At 38.7% G+C, this 17,987-nt stretch overlaps 1 protein-coding gene across 1 annotated transcript in view; it reads left to right on the plus strand.

Moving 5' to 3' along the window:
- The window catches only part of XRCC5 (X-ray repair cross complementing 5), a 90,696-nt gene that overhangs the window by 64,072 nt on the left and 8,637 nt on the right, over positions 1-17,987 (plus strand). The window contains exons 17-19 of the mRNA XM_052664340.1: positions 6,624-6,733; positions 8,049-8,145; positions 9,981-10,048. Of these exons, the coding sequence (XP_052520300.1) occupies positions 6,624-6,733; positions 8,049-8,145; positions 9,981-10,048 (275 nt within the window). The remainder of the gene's footprint in view (positions 1-6,623; positions 6,734-8,048; positions 8,146-9,980; positions 10,049-17,987) is intronic.

Here is a 17,987-nt window from a genome sequence, read left to right on the forward strand (position 1 = left end):
TTCGGTCGGTCTTTAATAGTTAAAAAGAATAAATAAATAGAATTTTTAATAAAAAATTGAAAGACTATAGAATTCCATAAAACCTCCACCCACTGACCAGCAAGCCTAAAAATTTCCAACTGACTTGGAGACAGATCTAGTCTTACACCCAAGTTATTTAAGATGAGAAACATTATTCATCCAGAATGAAAAAGTCTTGTCATCATGTTCCCTTTCATAAACTGATCTTGAAGGCAATGGGCTAAACCAAATGCCATTTTTCTAGTTTCTCATTAGCTTACACTATCACTTGTTTTCTAGAGTGAGCTAAAACCAAGAGATCTTCAAAATCTTTCTTCTTGTGGCTATAAAGTAGGCCTCACAGTTAGCTCAAATAAAAACAAAAATAAAATGAAAGAGATCTCACAGTCTGCTGGATTGGAGTCTGAACAATAAAGACTTTGCATTTACTCTGCTCTTTGTGCCTGGGGTTTTAATTTAACACATCAATGAAAAGGCAGCATTTAAAAAGAGGGGGAAAACACCCAGCAAGACTTACTTTTATTAGTGCAATTTGTAAGAAGTTACTGCACTTAATGAGAAAATCGTTAAGCATGAAAAAATGGGCTGTGACTTAATTTACGGAGCTTAAATGGTGAAGTTTTAATTGAGTTTTTTAGTTATTGGTAAAAAATATTAGTAATAATAAACAACTACCAGGGCTGTATCTGTACTGTTGAAGTGGTCAACGCTTTTACATACCTTAGTTCAATTTTCTGTGCTACTGGTCATGCATAATATTATAGCTGTGGTATTCTCTGTCATATCTGCTGACTTTTTCTGTTCTTTCAAGGGAGGCAGGCAACTTCTTCTGTCTGCTACATGAGGAAATTTGGGGCAGAGAGTCTAGCAGAACAGTTTCTAAAAGGGGGAAGGGTGGGACAGAGGTAAAAGGCAGGACAGACCTGTGTCCACTCCACAGTCCACTTGCTTAAACGAGACAACAATTGAAGTCACTTTCAGGTTCATAACGCTTATCCTTTCCCCCTGGTTCTCAGTTTCTCTTGTGGCCGCCAGTGATTTATTTTTCCCCAGTAAGCAGATTTCATTAAAGACTGCAAAACTAAAAACAGGAATAATACCAGACCAAGAAACACAAACATTCAGGACAAATTCCTGGGATCATAGATCCAAATTCTTTTGAAAGTAGAAGTCAAAAGGGTATTTAAAGAAATAAATCGGCACATCTTATGTCATTTAGAGGGAAAATATTTAGGATACCTTCTTTTTGTTCTTAACATTCCCTGAAGTGCATTTGACTCCTTAAAGGTCATGAACGCCATGGGAAGGGTTTAGTAATGAAGAAAAGTCCTATATACTTTATATTCCTTTATTATTTAAGTTAAAGACTGCTTTGTTAACTTCTGTCTCCTGCAGATATCTGATGTGTAAATGGAGTGTTCAGTCCTGTGGGTTCATGATAACACACTGTACCAGTGGCCCCTAGATCCTCTGCTCACCCTTTCCCTGTGTGCCTTGGGTCTGCGGGGAGGAGTGGGATAGAGCCTGTCCCTGCAGGTTGCATCTTCCAGGCTCCCACAGCTACTGGCTTCCTACTGGGTTCAGATCCTGGTGAGAAGTAAGGAGGGAGGGAGAAGCCAGGGTGTTCCTCTTTCTCCCCCCACCACCCCCACCCCAGCATCTCCAAGTCCTCCATGGTTTCCGCGCCTATAGGACAGGCTTTATTTATCCCCTCCTGTTATCTCCTTTCTGCTCTGTTCTTGTTCCCTTGCAGTGCCAGGGGGTGCTAGGGGCTTCTTGCTATTTCTAATCTCTGGGTTACAGCACCCATTCTCAGTTGGCTTTACAGTTCTTTATCAGCTGTGTTAACAGTTGTCTGCATTAAACTTCCTTGGTTAAATATTCAATGATTTCTGTTCTTCTCTTTGGACCCTGTCTGAATGCGCACAAAGCCTCTACCCACAATGGCCAGTTTATACCCTATTTGAGACACAGGGAAGCCTCTTTGTGACTGATTTTTGTTCCCTGTATTAAAACACAGACTTGTTTTCTTACCAGGCAAATGTTTCTTGTTAACTTTTTGCTTTAAAAACAGTGATAGTAATTTACATGTGGATTTCATTGGCTATAAACTGGACTGCTCACTTAGATTTTTATTTGTTACTGAAAGATGTTACTCCTTTTAATTCTCTTAATGACTGACCTGATCATATACTTTTTTTATTTAAATGCTAGATTTTTTATTGTCACTTTATTTTCTTTAATACAGATGCCATTGTTATTGACTATGTAAACTGTTGAACATTTTTAAATGATTTAACTGCGGACATCTGTAAAATGTGCACCTCTTCAATAAGTAAAATTCACATAAGGGCACTGAGATCACGAGAAGAATTAAATTGAGAAACATCCTGAATGATGCCTGGGTTTAGCAAAATCATTTGCGATAGCTTTCCAGTCCCTTATACATAACGTGTGACAGTTGAGTGAACTACTGCTCTTTCGGCTCTGTAGGATAGAGGGAAAAAACCCTCAGTACATGACTTCCTTTTACTTTGTTGGAAACATCTTTGCAGAAAAGAGAGGAGTAAGTAAATGTCAAGTCAGAGACCAGCAAGCAGACAGTAATGACTGAGCAGCAGGAAGAGGGGTGATTAATTTTGTAGAACTCTGGGGGGCCTCCCTGGTGGCTCAAATGGGAAAGAATCTGCCTGCAGTGCAGGAGTCTGAGATTTGATCCCTGGGTTGGGAAGACCCTTTGGAGAAGGGAATGACAATCCATTCCAGTAATTTTGTGTGGAAAGTTCCAGGACAGGAGGAGCCTGGTGGGCTACAGTCCACAGGGTCACAAAGAGTCGGACAGGACTGCGCAACCATCCCTTTCACTTTTGGAAGGTGTTTTTCTGGAGAGAGCGAAAAAGCATACATTTCAGATTAAAACAAAAAAAACACCACCGTTTTCCTCTTACATAACACTTTTGAATCTTGATAAGATTTTAATGTAACACTAAAGTATTACAAGTATGAAAACTCATTTTGTGTATCAACGATATGTACTCATGTCAGATTCTAGTTAGCATATTAATGCCCCTATTAAAAACCTCAAAATCCAGAACAGACAGGTTTGAAATCCAGAATAGACATTTTGATTTTGAAGACTTCTTGAGATAAATGACAGCCTTTGCCTGACTTACTGTCCTAAGATGAATGGCCCTTCCAGTGGCCATTTTTTATATTAGCTGCTAATGAGTATTATTGAGCCTCTGAGTAATTCTGGAAAAGCATTCTGGTGAATTATAGTTGGGGTTGTGATTTACTGAGTGTGAATACCGTGATTGATGTGGAAGCAGAGGAAAGCATCCCAGTGTTCAGCATTTCCTACATGAGGAAGAGGAGAGAAGGGGGAATCAAAAGCATAATCCAGCCAGAGTTAGATTACTTTTGTCAGCCACTTCTGCATTTTTACATTTATTAAAAATGACAGAGAAATGCCACCAAAGTTTGGATGAGAAGTCCTTTATCCACATCCCATTTTGATATTCAGTATATTAGAGCATCGTCCATCACATATATTCACTGGTGTTAAAAGGTTCATTATAATCAGTGAACCACAAAATAGTCTAGATAGGGGGCCAGATGCACAGGCCACATAACTGATTATTCCAAGAAGGATAGAGTCTGGTTCTGTGTATTCATTGGGCTTATCTGAAGTTTGGGTATGTGTATCTACCTGCATTCCTGAACCTTCTGGGGGAAAGGACAGAAGAGTCCAACCTGTAAATAAGAAACTAGATCCAGATGGGCCCGCAGACACGTAAGGATGTCTTTCTTAAATGGGAGCTGAGGATTGAGATTGCTGCTGCTTTTCTTTGCAGTCTTTCTCACCCATATCATTATTGCAGATGGATTATTGGCTTTCACATTTGCTTTATTTTAGTTTCTTTTGAATGTTTTTTCCTATAAGATGGCAGGTGTGTGTGTGTGTGTGTGTGTGTGTGTGTGTGTGTGTGCGCCATCAAAATTCAAGATAAAGATGGGTGCAGAGACTGCTTTTTGCAGAGCAATTCAGCACTGTCTAGTTGTTTCATGGGCTCCCGGGCCCAAGGACACCCTATGTTTTAGAGTCCTTTATCTTCTGTGCTCATTACACTCTTTTCCTTGCAGAATTTATGTAATAATAATCTGTAATATTATTTATGTAACGCTTGATAACACAGTAGACAATTCTCCTCTTCAAATAATTTCTTCTCTTAGTATCTGTGGTGCCATACCCTCCTGACTGTCTCCTGGCCTCCCTAACCATCCCTTCTTGGCCTCCTTTATCAGCAACCTTCCCTCGGTACAGCCTCTGAATCCTGAGGTTCCTCAGAGGCTTGGTCTTGAAGCCTTTCTCTCCTGTGCTGTCTCTGTCCTGCCCCCGCTCCTCACTGCTCACTCTCCTCGGGACGCCCTTCCCTCCCCGCTCTCCTCCTCTTTCCTCACTGCTCCTGGCCATGGACTCCGCCTGCTGGACCGTGTGCTTTTCTACACGTACTCCCCGCGCTTTCCCACCTCTCTGCTCCTTCTGTTTTTTGGCTGTCTGATAGCCAAATTCTACTTTTCCTTCATCGCCCAGCAAAAAAGCCATGTTAATTCACAGATCTTTCTTATAATCACCAAAGAGTTTTAAAAATTCAGATTAGTTGATATATTTCTGTAGCACTCAGCGCTCTTCATGTTGACCTCCTGTTACTATTCTTATGTATATGTGTTATATTCTCTGTTAGCGTGTAAACTCCCTAAGGGCAAGGATCCTTTCTTCAACTTAATTGTGTCTCCTATAGAACATAATGTAGCATCTTAAATGTCGCAGTTACACAGTAAATGTGTTCTAGGCTGAATTAAAATAATCACTGTATCAAGCAAAGAGAAATATTATAGCTTTACCTTATAACTTGCAGAGATTTCATCATTCACATTTGAAAAGAAATGAGAGATGTGATGTCTCTGGGATTATTGCCCTTGGCCTTTAAAAATTCTCATTTGTGCCCAGATAGGAAACGCCGAGTGAACTTGCTGTCAGACTGTCTGAGAAAGCAGGCTGCTTGAGTGGAAATATCAGACATTTCTCTTACTTTACCTTTCCAGACTAAAAGAGGGAGATAGCTTCTGTTGGTTTCAGCTTCTTGTTGATAGTTTTCTGCTCTGATTACTGATCAGGGTTGTATTCTTTAAAACTTTGTTTAAAAAGTCCTATCCAAACATTCCTTCTCTGCTTTGAATCATAGTTGGATGTTAATTCACTGCTATGGGATACATGGCTAAAGATTTCTGAAATTTCAGAAAAGTGTTTCTTTAATCCCTCAAGTTGGTTACGTAGTTCGTTGTGATGGAGATCATAATCTCCTAGTCGGTAGAAGAGATGAAATGGTTACCAGGATGTTTTCACTTGCTGCAAAATTATTATATTAGGGAATACTTCACCCAGTTTTTCAATCCTGTCCACATGCTACAGGATCCTTAGCAAATACGTTGATGGCACCGCATTTCATGTCTTTCATAAGGGGTTGAGCAGTGCTCCAGTCACTGTGGTTCAGCTGGTGGCCTCTAGCCTTTATAGGGAACCCTTGAAAGTAGTTTTCATTAGTACTGCAGGCACACATTTGTAACTGTGGGAAGGCTCACGTGAGGCCACACAATGGCAAATGTGCACTCTTAGAACATCTTGACCATTCAGCACAAATTGCTGAACAGCCAGCTAGCGAGCAGTTTCAGGGAACAAGTAAGAATGAGCCTCTAGGTCATGACTTGTGTTCATCTCCTTGGTCTGTTCTTCCGCACAGATCATAAGGGTCTGTTCTGACCCGCTTAAACACTTTAAGTTCCCTGGTGACTTTATGTTTTGATTTCCTCTGCTTTTTAAAATGAAGAATGTTTTGCTTATGAGGCAGTCTCAAATTGCAGCTCACCTTGGAAACCGTAATGCTATTAATGCATTTCCTCTTTCTGTATCACTTATGATGTTGCTTGCTGACGACCATTATCATTTGTTAAGTATCCATGGCTTTGTAGAGTGCTGAGTACCTGAGAGATCTTGAGATTCAACTAAGGGCAGAAGATAAGTAGCAATGATTCCATTCTATAGGGATATTACTAAATTAAGTTGAAGGCTGGTCTTTTCTAATGTGACCTGTGATTGGAAGAGGGTGGAGTGTCCTTGGCTGATTATTTTTCTTTGTCTGACACCATTTGACATTTACCCTGAGTGGAATTAGGGGAGGAAACGGAAGATCTATTTTATATGATGTTATCAGGAAATGCAGTTTTGAAATACCCAAATGGTCCCTAAATTTGGGGGGGGTGGTGTAAATAAAAAGCAATAACAGCTTAATGTTTGAAATTCCAAAAGGAACATTTAGCTATAATTCTAAGCACTTAAGAAATTTTATTTCTTGACAAATTCTGCATTTCATCTTTCCTTCCCATCCACCCCTGTAAAAGAAGAATGGCTTTTGTGCAAACAGACCACAAGGGAGGCTCTTGATCCATAAAAACGCACTACTTACAGGCACGCAGGAGCATCCATTCTCTCTAACAAGCATCACTCAGATTGAGGAAAATAAATTTATTGTCTTATGTTCTAGCTAGTCACCAGCTAATAAACCACATCGAGCAGTTTTTGGATACTAACGAAACACTGTATTTCATGAAGAGCATGGACTGCATTAAAGCCTTCAGGGAAGAAGCCATTCAGGTAACTCTATCCTGTGTCCTCTTCCTAAACAGTTGGCCACTATCACAGGGGAGAGACATACAGCACCCCACAGATAAGCCTGGGCTTTGAAAATAATCATCCTTACTGTGAAGAGCAACATATGCCAAGAGGAGTAGAAATGACTAGCTCATGTTACTATTGCTGTCATTTCTGAGGAAGAATAAAGATGGGTGGGTGACTGGGATGTTGTATCCCTCGAAGTTAGCTTTTTATTACACTATAGCCCTGGCTTTATGATTTCTACGTAGTGAGCCAACCAAATTTCTCTTCTATCAGATTCTATTTGGCTAACTATTTTAGGGAAATGGATGGAGAAAATACAGTTAGATAATTATTGAGAGGATTGAGTGAATGGCCAAATTACTTCTTGAATTGTTTCGGTAGTTAGAAAGGGTGATAAGAAAATAAAAATATTGTTAAAATTAGAATGGGATGAAAGATTCAGAAGTAGATAAATCAAATGCCCTACAGATAAATATCAGTTTTATCAAATATCAAATTTTGGCCAAATAGAGTCAATATAAGACTAAGCGTGACTCAGTCAGGTGGAGAAAGATTTGCTTAGCTGAAAAGGTAGTGGCAATAATCTTTTAGTGCACACATCCCCCACTGCCTGGATGGAGTATCTGATAACACTTCTGTGCACTGTGGCCACCACGTGTCCTTTAAACTGCCGGGTCATTGGATTCCAAAAAAGAAAGAGAGAAAAAGGTAGAAGAGGAGCCAAAGAGGCTTTAGAGACATATTAGTCAATCTTAATGACCTTTTTTAAACTAAAAATATAAAAAGAAAGTTGGGAATATGTGAATACTGACTGGTCATTACTCTTATTATTAATTTTTTGTGAATTTTTTAAGTCTATATTTTAGATACTGCATATTTATAGATGAGCTAATATGGTTGAAATTTGCTTCAAAACAATCCAAGAGTCGTGGGAGAAAGTGAGGGTGTAGATGTTACAAGGGTGATGGGTACATAGCATCCACTAAATTGCTCTGTTTTTGTTTGAATTTGTCTATATTAAAACCTAAAAGAACAAAGTACCAGGCCACGAAAAAAACCTGGGTAGCTATGGAAATTTCTGTGCCTTCAACAGATGGAAAGATTTACAACTCCCAACAAACGAAGCTGAAATTTACCAAAGAAGAACATTTTATGTATTTTTAATAAATATGGTGGATTTGTGTGTGTGTATATATATACACACATATATACATAAAACGCTTTGGGGGTGAATTATGTTTCTGTATGAGCTCTGACCTGCCACCTTCCCTACCCCCACACGCTCTCACAGTTTTCAGAGGAGCAGCGCTTTAACAATTTCCTGAAAGCCCTTCGAGAGAAAGTGGAAATTAAACAATTAAATCATTTCTGGGAAATTGTCGTTCATGGTAAGGTGTCATTTGTCTTTTTCTTCAAATAGTTATGCTATATTTTCCAAGTATAAGTTCTGAATATAAATTATATTGTGTAATGTGTTATGTGAGGACCTGATAATGTCCCATGTGGATTTTTCCATGTGAATTTGGGAAATGCTCAGTATTTGGTGAACTGAAAATCTTGATTAATAAGCAGACATACAAAGTGATAAATAATAAGTAAACATATAAGTCCCATCTTAAACTCTCTGTGTAGTGTGGCCCTTTCATGACTGTGCCCTTCTGTTTGATGACCAGAGAAGCTGTATAGGCAGTCACTGATCTCTGTCTCAGATTCTTAGACCTGTAAGTCCTGCTGGATGCATAGCATTTTCATTAATCTCCCCCACATTTTGCCCTCCTCCATTGCCCTCCTTTCACTGCCATGTTCTTGGGCATTTTATACTAGCCAACCAACGTCTTCATGCACCAAAGCCACTCACTGATTTGCAGTGACCAATGCAAATTAAACATAGAAACAGGGCAACAAGCATTCTTTCACTTTTAGGCTTGTTGTTTGATTTCCATCATGCCCTTTGCCCATTTCCTTTAACCTGGCTTGATTTTCTTTTAGAACTGAAGCACAAGATATTACCTGTTAAAAGTACATATTATGAAAACAATGATGTTGCAAAGTACAAAACTTCTTACTTGAAGTAGAGCCCCCAAATTAGTTTCGACCTGTCCTTCTGTGCAAACTCTGTAAAAAAGGAGTCACATGCCTATCTCTCCAGCTTCTAAGAGGCAGTTTTTTGTCACACAGACAACCATTTCCCTGACAGTTAATTTTTCAGTCCTTTAACTTCTACACTGGGGAGCAAAAGCAATTAGAATAGGTGGTGAATTGGGCTTACTCAAATCACTTTTGTGCTTCTGCTGTCGACCCAGTAGATGAAAGAGATTGGTTTTGGTACCTATTGAATGCCTCCAGTATATTGCTTGCTGAAAAGAAATTTGCAGAACATACACAAGATACATATATATATATATCTCCTGTTGAGAGAATACACATGACCTTGTGCCATTTCTAGGTACAAATGGATGTTAAATGCATGTGCTTTTCTGAGAGCGTTTCGTGCATCAATCATTTGAGACAGAAGAAAATCTTAAGAAGAAGAGAAAACTACAGGGTAGATTTTCCATCCTTGATTTGCTGTCACTGAGCTCAACTCAACACTCTGGGCTAAATGTTAGGCAAAATCTTTGTAAGAGCGTGTCTCCTTCTGACCTTAGCTTTCTGCCATTCCATCAATAGCTGGTCACACTGCTAGAAGTCAGAAAGTCTGCAGATTCCCGTATCTGGTACCTAATGGGTTTGGACCAAAGCATAGTTACTCAGTTTGCATTTCTTTACTGAGCTCCTGCTATGAAATACACTGAGGGAAATATAAGGATGAATAAAATGTAATCCCTGCCCTAGAGAAAGTATAATCTGTTAGGAGGGATAAAATATTTACAGTCATACAGGATACAGTATGGTGAGAGCTATTTCAAAGGGATAAACAAAGTGATCTGAGAGTTCTAAGGGAGAGATTGAATCAAGAAAGACTTCACACAGCAGGTAGCATTTGTGATGTGGCTTTCATTTTCTATAAGCAAACATAGGAAAAAGGACGATGGAAGATGGAAAAAATGATGTGAGTTCAGCACTTTTCATAAAGCTTTATATTTCCTATAAGGAAGAGCACATTTATATTAATAATTCCAAAAATCTCCCATGCAAAGCTGGGAGGAGGTGTGGTGGAAAGGAAGGTGGGATTGGGCTTGAGTCTCTGTACTTGAATTTTCCTCTGTGAATTACTTTATAGATGGAGTTACTCTGATCACCAAAGATGAAGCCCCTGGAAGCTCTGTCACCACTGAGGAAGCCAAAAAGGTATTGTGGGGTAGCTCTCTGTCTTTAGATGAATTATTGCAGTGGAGATTATTTTCTTGGTGCTCATTCTTCCTTGAAGAGGTAAAATTCTAGGGGTAACTAGATTACTATACCATTCTTTACTCAACCAACAGGCAAATTGCTTCATCTGCAGCATTCTCATAGGAGAAATTGTAATCTCACTCAGTTTGCCATAAGCTACGATAATGTTTCTAGAACTCACCTACAATTGCACTTCAGTACCTCTAGAGTTTGTGATCCATAGTAGACCCTGGTTATGGCTAGGAAATCCATCTAGCCCAGTGATCTCCACTCAGGCCACACATTAGTCACCAGGGAGTTGTTTTCAACAACAAAAAAAGAAATATATATATACACACACACAGACACACATACACACATATATATACACACACACACATACATTGATGACCCCTTACTTTCCCCTGAAATGGGTCTGAAATGCATTTGGAATGTGGTTTTGAGTTTTTAAAGCCCCTCAGGTAATTGTATGGTGCAACAAGGTATTATATTAGAATACTAGCAACACTAGTATTCTAACATAAGGCACATCCAGGTCTTTATAGTAACACACCCTGGATATGCAGGCCCCATGGACTTCATATTGATGTAAATGGTCAACATACTTGGTGTCTTCCTGTGTGGAGGATGAGCATTACATCTGATACAGTTGTGAGTCAAAAACATACAGCTGTTTAGCTCAGTTCTTCTTCATTATACTGCAGATTTGTGATGAAATTTCAATGAAATTAAATTGAGTAGCTCAGAAGTATATGGTTCATAACATCCAGTGTTATTTACAGTCAGTGGTTGACCCAGCCTTGCTAGTACAACACATGTCAGCTGTCAGTTATGTACTAAGCCTCTGCTGTTTGCTGGGCACTGTACTGAACGATAAAACAGCACCCCTTCCAGAGACTCAGTTGCTTACAGGGTAGCAGAAGGAAGCAATAGAGACTCAAAAATTAACTGCCCGGCTAAGGGAGAGCGTGGTCAGGGACTATGAACAGGAATCTAAGGGAACAGCAGAAACAAGGCCAGAGATGTTCATCTATGGGCTAAACTCAGGCCAAAGTTTAACAATCTTGAATTTTCAGTTCAGAAAACTCATTTGGCAAAAACCATGCTATTGTTTGGCAAAGAAATTAGAATATACAAGACTTTTTATTAAGCACTCTGCCTGGCAAAAGCATTTTGTTAAAGAACAGATATGGCCCCTGCTCTCAGGAAGTAAGATTTCAGAATTTAAAAAGCATTCTTCAAGATGCTGACCGTTGTCTCAGAGAAGGTTCTCTGATGTCTGTACCCACTGCTGCCACAGTCAAGACTGAGTACTGTGGGCTTCAGAGTGCCCTTTAACTGGTTCTATTTCTATTTGTTATTTTATACAATGGCATGGTAACACTTACCCCTTGAACTAGGGTGTGTCATTCAGGGCTCTGGAGAGAGAGCCAATACTGTGTGTATGGGGAGGGTGTGGAGGGGGAATTAATTCATTTTAAGGAACTGGCTCACACAATTGTGGGGGCTGGCAGATGTGGAATTTATAGAGCAGGCCAGCAAGCTGGAAATTAAGGCAGGATTTCTGTATTACATTCCAGGGGCATAATTCCTTCAACTGATTGGATGAGGCTTACCAACATTTTTGAGGGTAACCTTCTTTACTTAAGTCAGCTGATTGTAAATGTTAGTCATTCATAAAATACCTTCACAGCAACATCTAGTGTTTGCCGTAACAGCTGGGCACCAGAGCATAGTGAAGTTGACACATAAAATCATGTAGAGTGAAGGCTTATCAATCAGTTTTTGGTAAATGGGTAAAATAAGGCAGATAGTTTCATTTTAATCGTTACTGCATTCAAAAAAAAAATCTGTCATCCAGTTGAGAGTTGAGTACGTTACAGTTTTGGGAGGAAGCGGAAAGCCCTGACCTGAAAAGGCAGTCTTTTATCCCAAGCAGTACCTCTTAACCGATGCTGTCAGAGTTGAGTGAGGCCAGAATACGAGAAAAGAAAGAAAGCTAAGAAGGGATAATGTGCTTCCTGCAAGTGTCTGGGCCTTAGTCTTTGTTGCAAATGCAATATCACCTTTGGAATTTAAGAGCACAGAGCATAACCATCAGGAATTTTAATGTCTGGTAATGAAGCTGCAGAGAGGAATTTCAGTGAAGACTAGATGCGGGTGGGTGTCCTTACATGATTCTAATATCAACAGAACTGATTTCAGTTGGTTGCAATTTAAGACAACTCCAAAAACATCACCATGTTTGAAGAGAGAGAAAACACGGTCAGCATAGCAGAGTGAAGCTTGCTGTTGTGGCTGACTCTCGGCACACACTCTGTCGTGTCTGACCTGTACGATTATGCTTTTGTGTCTGCTTCGGTATCACAGGAGCCCTTTTTTTTTCTTCAGAATGTAAACTTAGTCCTCTATGTTTAAAAAAAAATTTTAATGGCACCTGTTGATTTTTGGAGAGAATTGTGGAAGGGAGAAGGTACATATGAATGATAATGGGTAGAATTAGTACACTTCTGGCTCAAGGAAGTGGTTTTAATAGGAGAGACATGCTTCAGCTTTTTCTCTTAGCCAAGTTATGGAAGTATAATCAGTTTTGACCACACAGTAAAATACTCATTTACATTTTCTTCAAAGCAACTATTATGTTTGGTCACTTCCCAAAGAATCAATTACAGAAACTGGCTGTATTCAGACATTGAAGAACAATCTTCATAGTCCATTAAAATTCTTTCAAGATATTGACCATAAGTTATTTAAAGTTGGTATACTGTCACATTATTGCTGTTAAATGTTGATGATTTGAAAGGAAATATTATTCAGGGATGCCCATTTTAAATGAAAATCATGACTACTCGTCCCCATCTTAAGGACAATTGTTTCTCTCTGATATATTCTAGAAATGTGTGGATTTTATGATTCTTTGAGAATATAGGTAAGTCATTCTTGCTGTAGAAATAGAAAGTTCTCTCATGACATAAGCTTAGACAGTCACTTTTCCTTTCAATAACTGATACCTCTGTTTCATTTTGAAGCCTAGATATAAATATAACCCCTGTTTTCCAGTCATGAATTCTTTCACTTTTTCTGTTTTCTGGTAGGTAGTTAGACATGCCATTAATGTTTGATGTTTGTATATATATTTTTCCTCCAGTTTTATGTTGTTTCTTTTTATTGAGTGAACGTTGCTTTATACCATTAGTAAATTTCTGTGCACAACATTGTATTTCAGCTTCTGTATACACTACATACTCACCGCCAAAAGTTTAGTTTCCATTCATCCCCATACAGTTGACCCTCTTTACCCATTTCGCCCTCCCCTCATGCCTTTCCTTCTGGTAACTACTAGTCTTTTCTCTGTATCTATGGGTTTGTTTTTGTTTCATTTGATTTGTTCATTTGTTCTGGTTTTGTTTTATATTCCACATATGAGGCAAATCATACAGTGTTTATCTTTCTTCATCTGACTTATTTCCCTTAGCATAATCCTCCCAAGGACCATATTTCAAAAAGATACATACACCTTGGTGTTCACCACAGCATTATTTATGATAACAAAGGTCGGAAGAAAAAAACCCTACATGTCCGTTGATGATGAATGAGTAAAGAAGGTGTGGTATACATGCGCAATGGAATACTACTCAGCCATAGAAAGATGAAGTCTTGCCATTTGCGACAACATGGAGAGGCCTCTGTAGCTCCTGTGCCCCTTTTCTGTCATCTCATTCACAGGGCTTGGCTCTGTGGCGGGTAGGAGTTGTGCCTGTTTATCCTGCCACGTTCCAGGAGCATCACAATCCAGGACTAGGGAACCACGGGCCGTGAGAGACCTGCACTTGTAAAAGGTCAAGAAAGGCTGATGCTTCATTCAAAGTTTGTCATCTTTATAAAAAAAAATTTTTTTTAAATTTTTTCCTACTAACCTGTGTTAGGGTTAAAACAGTGGTTCTCAGCCAGGAGTGATTTTATTCCCCAGGAGATACTGGCATTGTCCAGAGACATTCCAGGTGGTTACAGCAGGGGGCATGCGACTGACTCCTAGTAGGTAGAGCCCCTCCCAACAAAGAATGATGAGAAGCCCTGGGCTAAAAGGATTTAAACAAGTCAGATTCTTTTTTTTTTTTTTCTTTCTTTTATTTATTTATTTATTTATTTATTTTAATTTTAAAATCTTTAATTCTTACATGTGTTCCCAAACATGAACCCCCCTCCTACCTCCCTCCCCATAACATCTCTGTGGGTCATCCCCATGCACCAGCCCCAAGCATGCTGTATCCTGAGTCAGACATAGACTAGCGATTCAATTCTTACATGATAGTATACATGATAGAATGCCATTCTCCCATATCATCGCACCCTCTCCCTCTCCCTCTGAGTCCAAAAGTCCGTTATAGACAGCTGCGTCTTTTTTCCTGTCTTGCATACAGGGTCGTCATTGCCATCTTTCTAAATTCCATATATATGTGTTAGTATACTGTATTGGTGTTTTTCTTTCTGGCTTACTTCACTCTGTATAATTGGCTCCAGTTTCATCCATCTCATCAGAACTGATTCAAATGAATTCTTTTTAACGGCTGAGTAGTACTCCATTGTGTATATGTACCACAGCTTTCTTATCCATTCATCTGCTGATGGACATCTAGGTTGTTTCCATGTCCTGGCTATTATAAACAGTGCTGCAATGAACATTGGGGTACATGTGTCTCTTTCAATTCTGGTTTCCTCGGTGTGTATGCCCAGCAGTGGGATTGCTGGGTCATAAGGGAGTTCTATTTGCAATTTTTTAAGGAATCTCCACACTGTTCTCCATAGTGGCTGTACTAGTTTGCATTCCCACCAACAGTGTAGGAGGGTTCCCTTTTCTCCACACCCTCTCCAGCATTTATTGCTTGCAGATTTTTGGATCGCAGCCATTCTGACTGGTGTGAAGTGATACCTCATTGTGGTTTTGATTTGCATTTCTCTGATAATGAGTGATGTTGAGCATCTTTTCAAGTGTTTGTTAGCCATCCGTATGTCTTCTTTGGAGAAATGTCTATTTAGTTCTTTGGCCCATTTTTTGATTGGGTCGTTTATTTTTCTGGAATTGAGCTGCATAAGTTGCTTGTATATTTTTGAGATTAGTTGTTTGTCAGTTGCTTCATTTGCTATTATTTTCTCCCATTCAGAAGGCTGTCTTTTCACCTTGCTGATATTTTCCTTTGTTGTGCAGAAGCTTTTAATTTTAATTAGATCCCATTTGTTTATTTTTGCTTTTATTTCCAGAATTCTGGGAGGTGGATCATAGAGGATCCTGCTGTGATTTATGTCTGAGAGTGTTTTGCCTATGTTCTCCTCTAGGAGTTTTATAGTTTCTGGTCTTACATTTAGATCTTTAATCCATTTTGAGTTTATTTTTGTGTGCGGTGTTAGAAAGTGATCTAGTTTCATTCTTTTACAAGTGGTTGACCAGTTTTCCCAGCACCACTTGTTAAAGAGATTGTCTTTACTCCATTGTATATTCTTGCCTCCTTTGTCAAAGATAAGGTGTCCATATGTGTGTGGATTTATCTCTGGGCTTTCTATTTTGTTCCATTGATCTATATGTCTGTCTTTGTGCCAGTACCATGCAGTCTTGATGACTGTGGCTTTGTGGTAGAGCCTGAAGTCAGGCAAGTTGATTCCTCCAGTTCCATTCTTCTTTCTCAAGATTGCTTTGGCAATTCGAGGTTTTTTGTATTTCCATACAAATCTTGAAATTATTTGTTCTAGTTCTGTGAAAAATATGGCTGGTAGCTTGATAGGGATTGCATTGAATTTGTAAATTGCTTTGGGTAGTATACTCATTTTCACTATATTGATTCTTCCGATCCATGAACATGGTATATTTCTCCATCTATTAGTGTCCTCTTTGATTTCTTTCATCAGTGTTTTATAGTTTTCTATATATAGGTCTTTAGTTTCTTTGGGTAGATATATTCCTAAGTATTTTATTATTTTCGTTGCAATGGTGAATGGAATTGTTTCCTTAATTGCTTTTTCTACTTTCTCATTATTAGTGTATAGGAATGCAAGGGATTTCTGTGTGTTGATTTTATATCCTGCAACTTTACTATATTCATTGATGAGCTCTAGTAATTTTCTGGTGGAGTCTTTAGGGTTTTCCATGTAGAGAATCATGTCATCTGCAAACACTGAGAGTTTTACTTCTTCTTTTCCAATTTGGATTCCTTTTATTTCTTTTTCTGCTCTGATTGCTGTGGCCAAAACTTCCAGAACTGTGTTGAATAGTAGCGGTGAAAGTGGACACCCTTGTCTTGTTCCTGACTTTAGGGGAAATGCTTTCAATTTTTCACCATTGAGGATAATGTTTGCTGTGGGTTTGTCATATATAGCTTTTATTATATTGAGGTATGTTCCTTCTATTCCTGCTTTCTGGAGAGTTTTTATCATAAATGGATGTTGAATTTTGTCAAATGCCTTCTCTGCATCTATTGAGATAATCATATGGTTTTTATTTTTCAATTTGTTAATGTGGTGAATTACATTGATTGATTTGCGGATATTGAAGAATCCTTGCATCCCTGGGATAAAGCCCACTTGGTCATGGTGTATGATCTTTTTAATGTGTTGTTGGATTCTGATTGCTAGAATTTTGTTGAGGATTTTTGCATCTATGTTCATCAGTGATATTGGCCTGTAGTTTTCTTTTTTTGTGACATCTTTGTCAGGTTTTGGTATTAGGGTGATGGTGGCCTCATAGAATGAGTTTGGAAGTTTACCTTCCTCTGCAATTTTCTGGAAGAGTTTGAGTAGGATAGGTGTTAGCTCTTCTCGAAATTTTTGGTAGAATTCAGCTGTGAAGCCGTCTGGACCTGGGCTTTTGTTTGCTGGAAGATTTCTGATTACAGTTTCAATTTCCGTGCTTGTGATGGGTCTGTTAAGATTTTCTATTTCTTCCTGGTTCAGTTTTGGAAAATTGTACTTTTCTAAGAATTTGTCCATTTCTTCCACGTTGTCCATTTTATTGGCATACAACTGCTGATAGTAGTCTCTTATGATCCTTTGTATTTCTGTGTTGTCTGTTGTGATCTCTCCATTTTCATTTCTAATTTTATTGATTTGATTTTTCTCTCTTTGCTTCTTGATGAGTCTGGCTAGTGGTTTGTCAATTTTATTTATCCTTTCAAAGAACCAGCTTTTGGCTTTGTTGATTTTTGCTATGGTCTCTTTTGTTTCTTTTGCATTTATTTCTGCCCTAATTTTTAAAAAGAGTCAAAATATAATGAATAACGCAATAAATGAGATCAGAAACACTCTGGAGGCAACAAATAGTAGAATAACGGAGGCAGAAGATAGGATTAGTGAAATAGAAGATAGAATGGTAGAAATAAATGAATCAGAGAGGAAACAAGAAAAACAAATTAAAAGAAACGAGGACAATCTCAGAGACCTCCAGGACAATATGAAACGCTCCAACATTCGAATTATAGGAGTCCCAGAAGAAGAAGACAGAAAGAAAGATCATGAGAAAATCCTTGAGGAGATAATAGTTGAAAAGTTCCCTAAAATGGGGAAGGAAATAATCACCCAAGTCCAAGAAACACAGAGAGTTCCTAATAGGATAAACCCAAGGCAAAACACCCCAAGACACATATTAATCAAATTAACTAAGATCAAACACAAAGAACAAATATTAAAAGCAGCAAGGGAGAAACAACAAATAACACACAAGGGGATTCCCATAAGGATAACAGCTGATCTTTCAATAGAAACTCTTCAGGCCAGGAGGGAATGGCAAGACATACTTAAAGTGATGAAAGACAATAACCTACAGCCCAGATTACTGTACCCAGCAAGGATCTCATTCAAATACGAAGGAGAAATCAAAAGCTTTACAGACAAGCAAAAGCTGAGAGAATTC

This window comes from Budorcas taxicolor, chromosome 2 (genome assembly GCF_023091745.1).
Source record: "Budorcas taxicolor isolate Tak-1 chromosome 2, Takin1.1, whole genome shotgun sequence".
Classification (NCBI taxonomy): Eukaryota; Metazoa; Chordata; class Mammalia; order Artiodactyla; family Bovidae; genus Budorcas; species Budorcas taxicolor.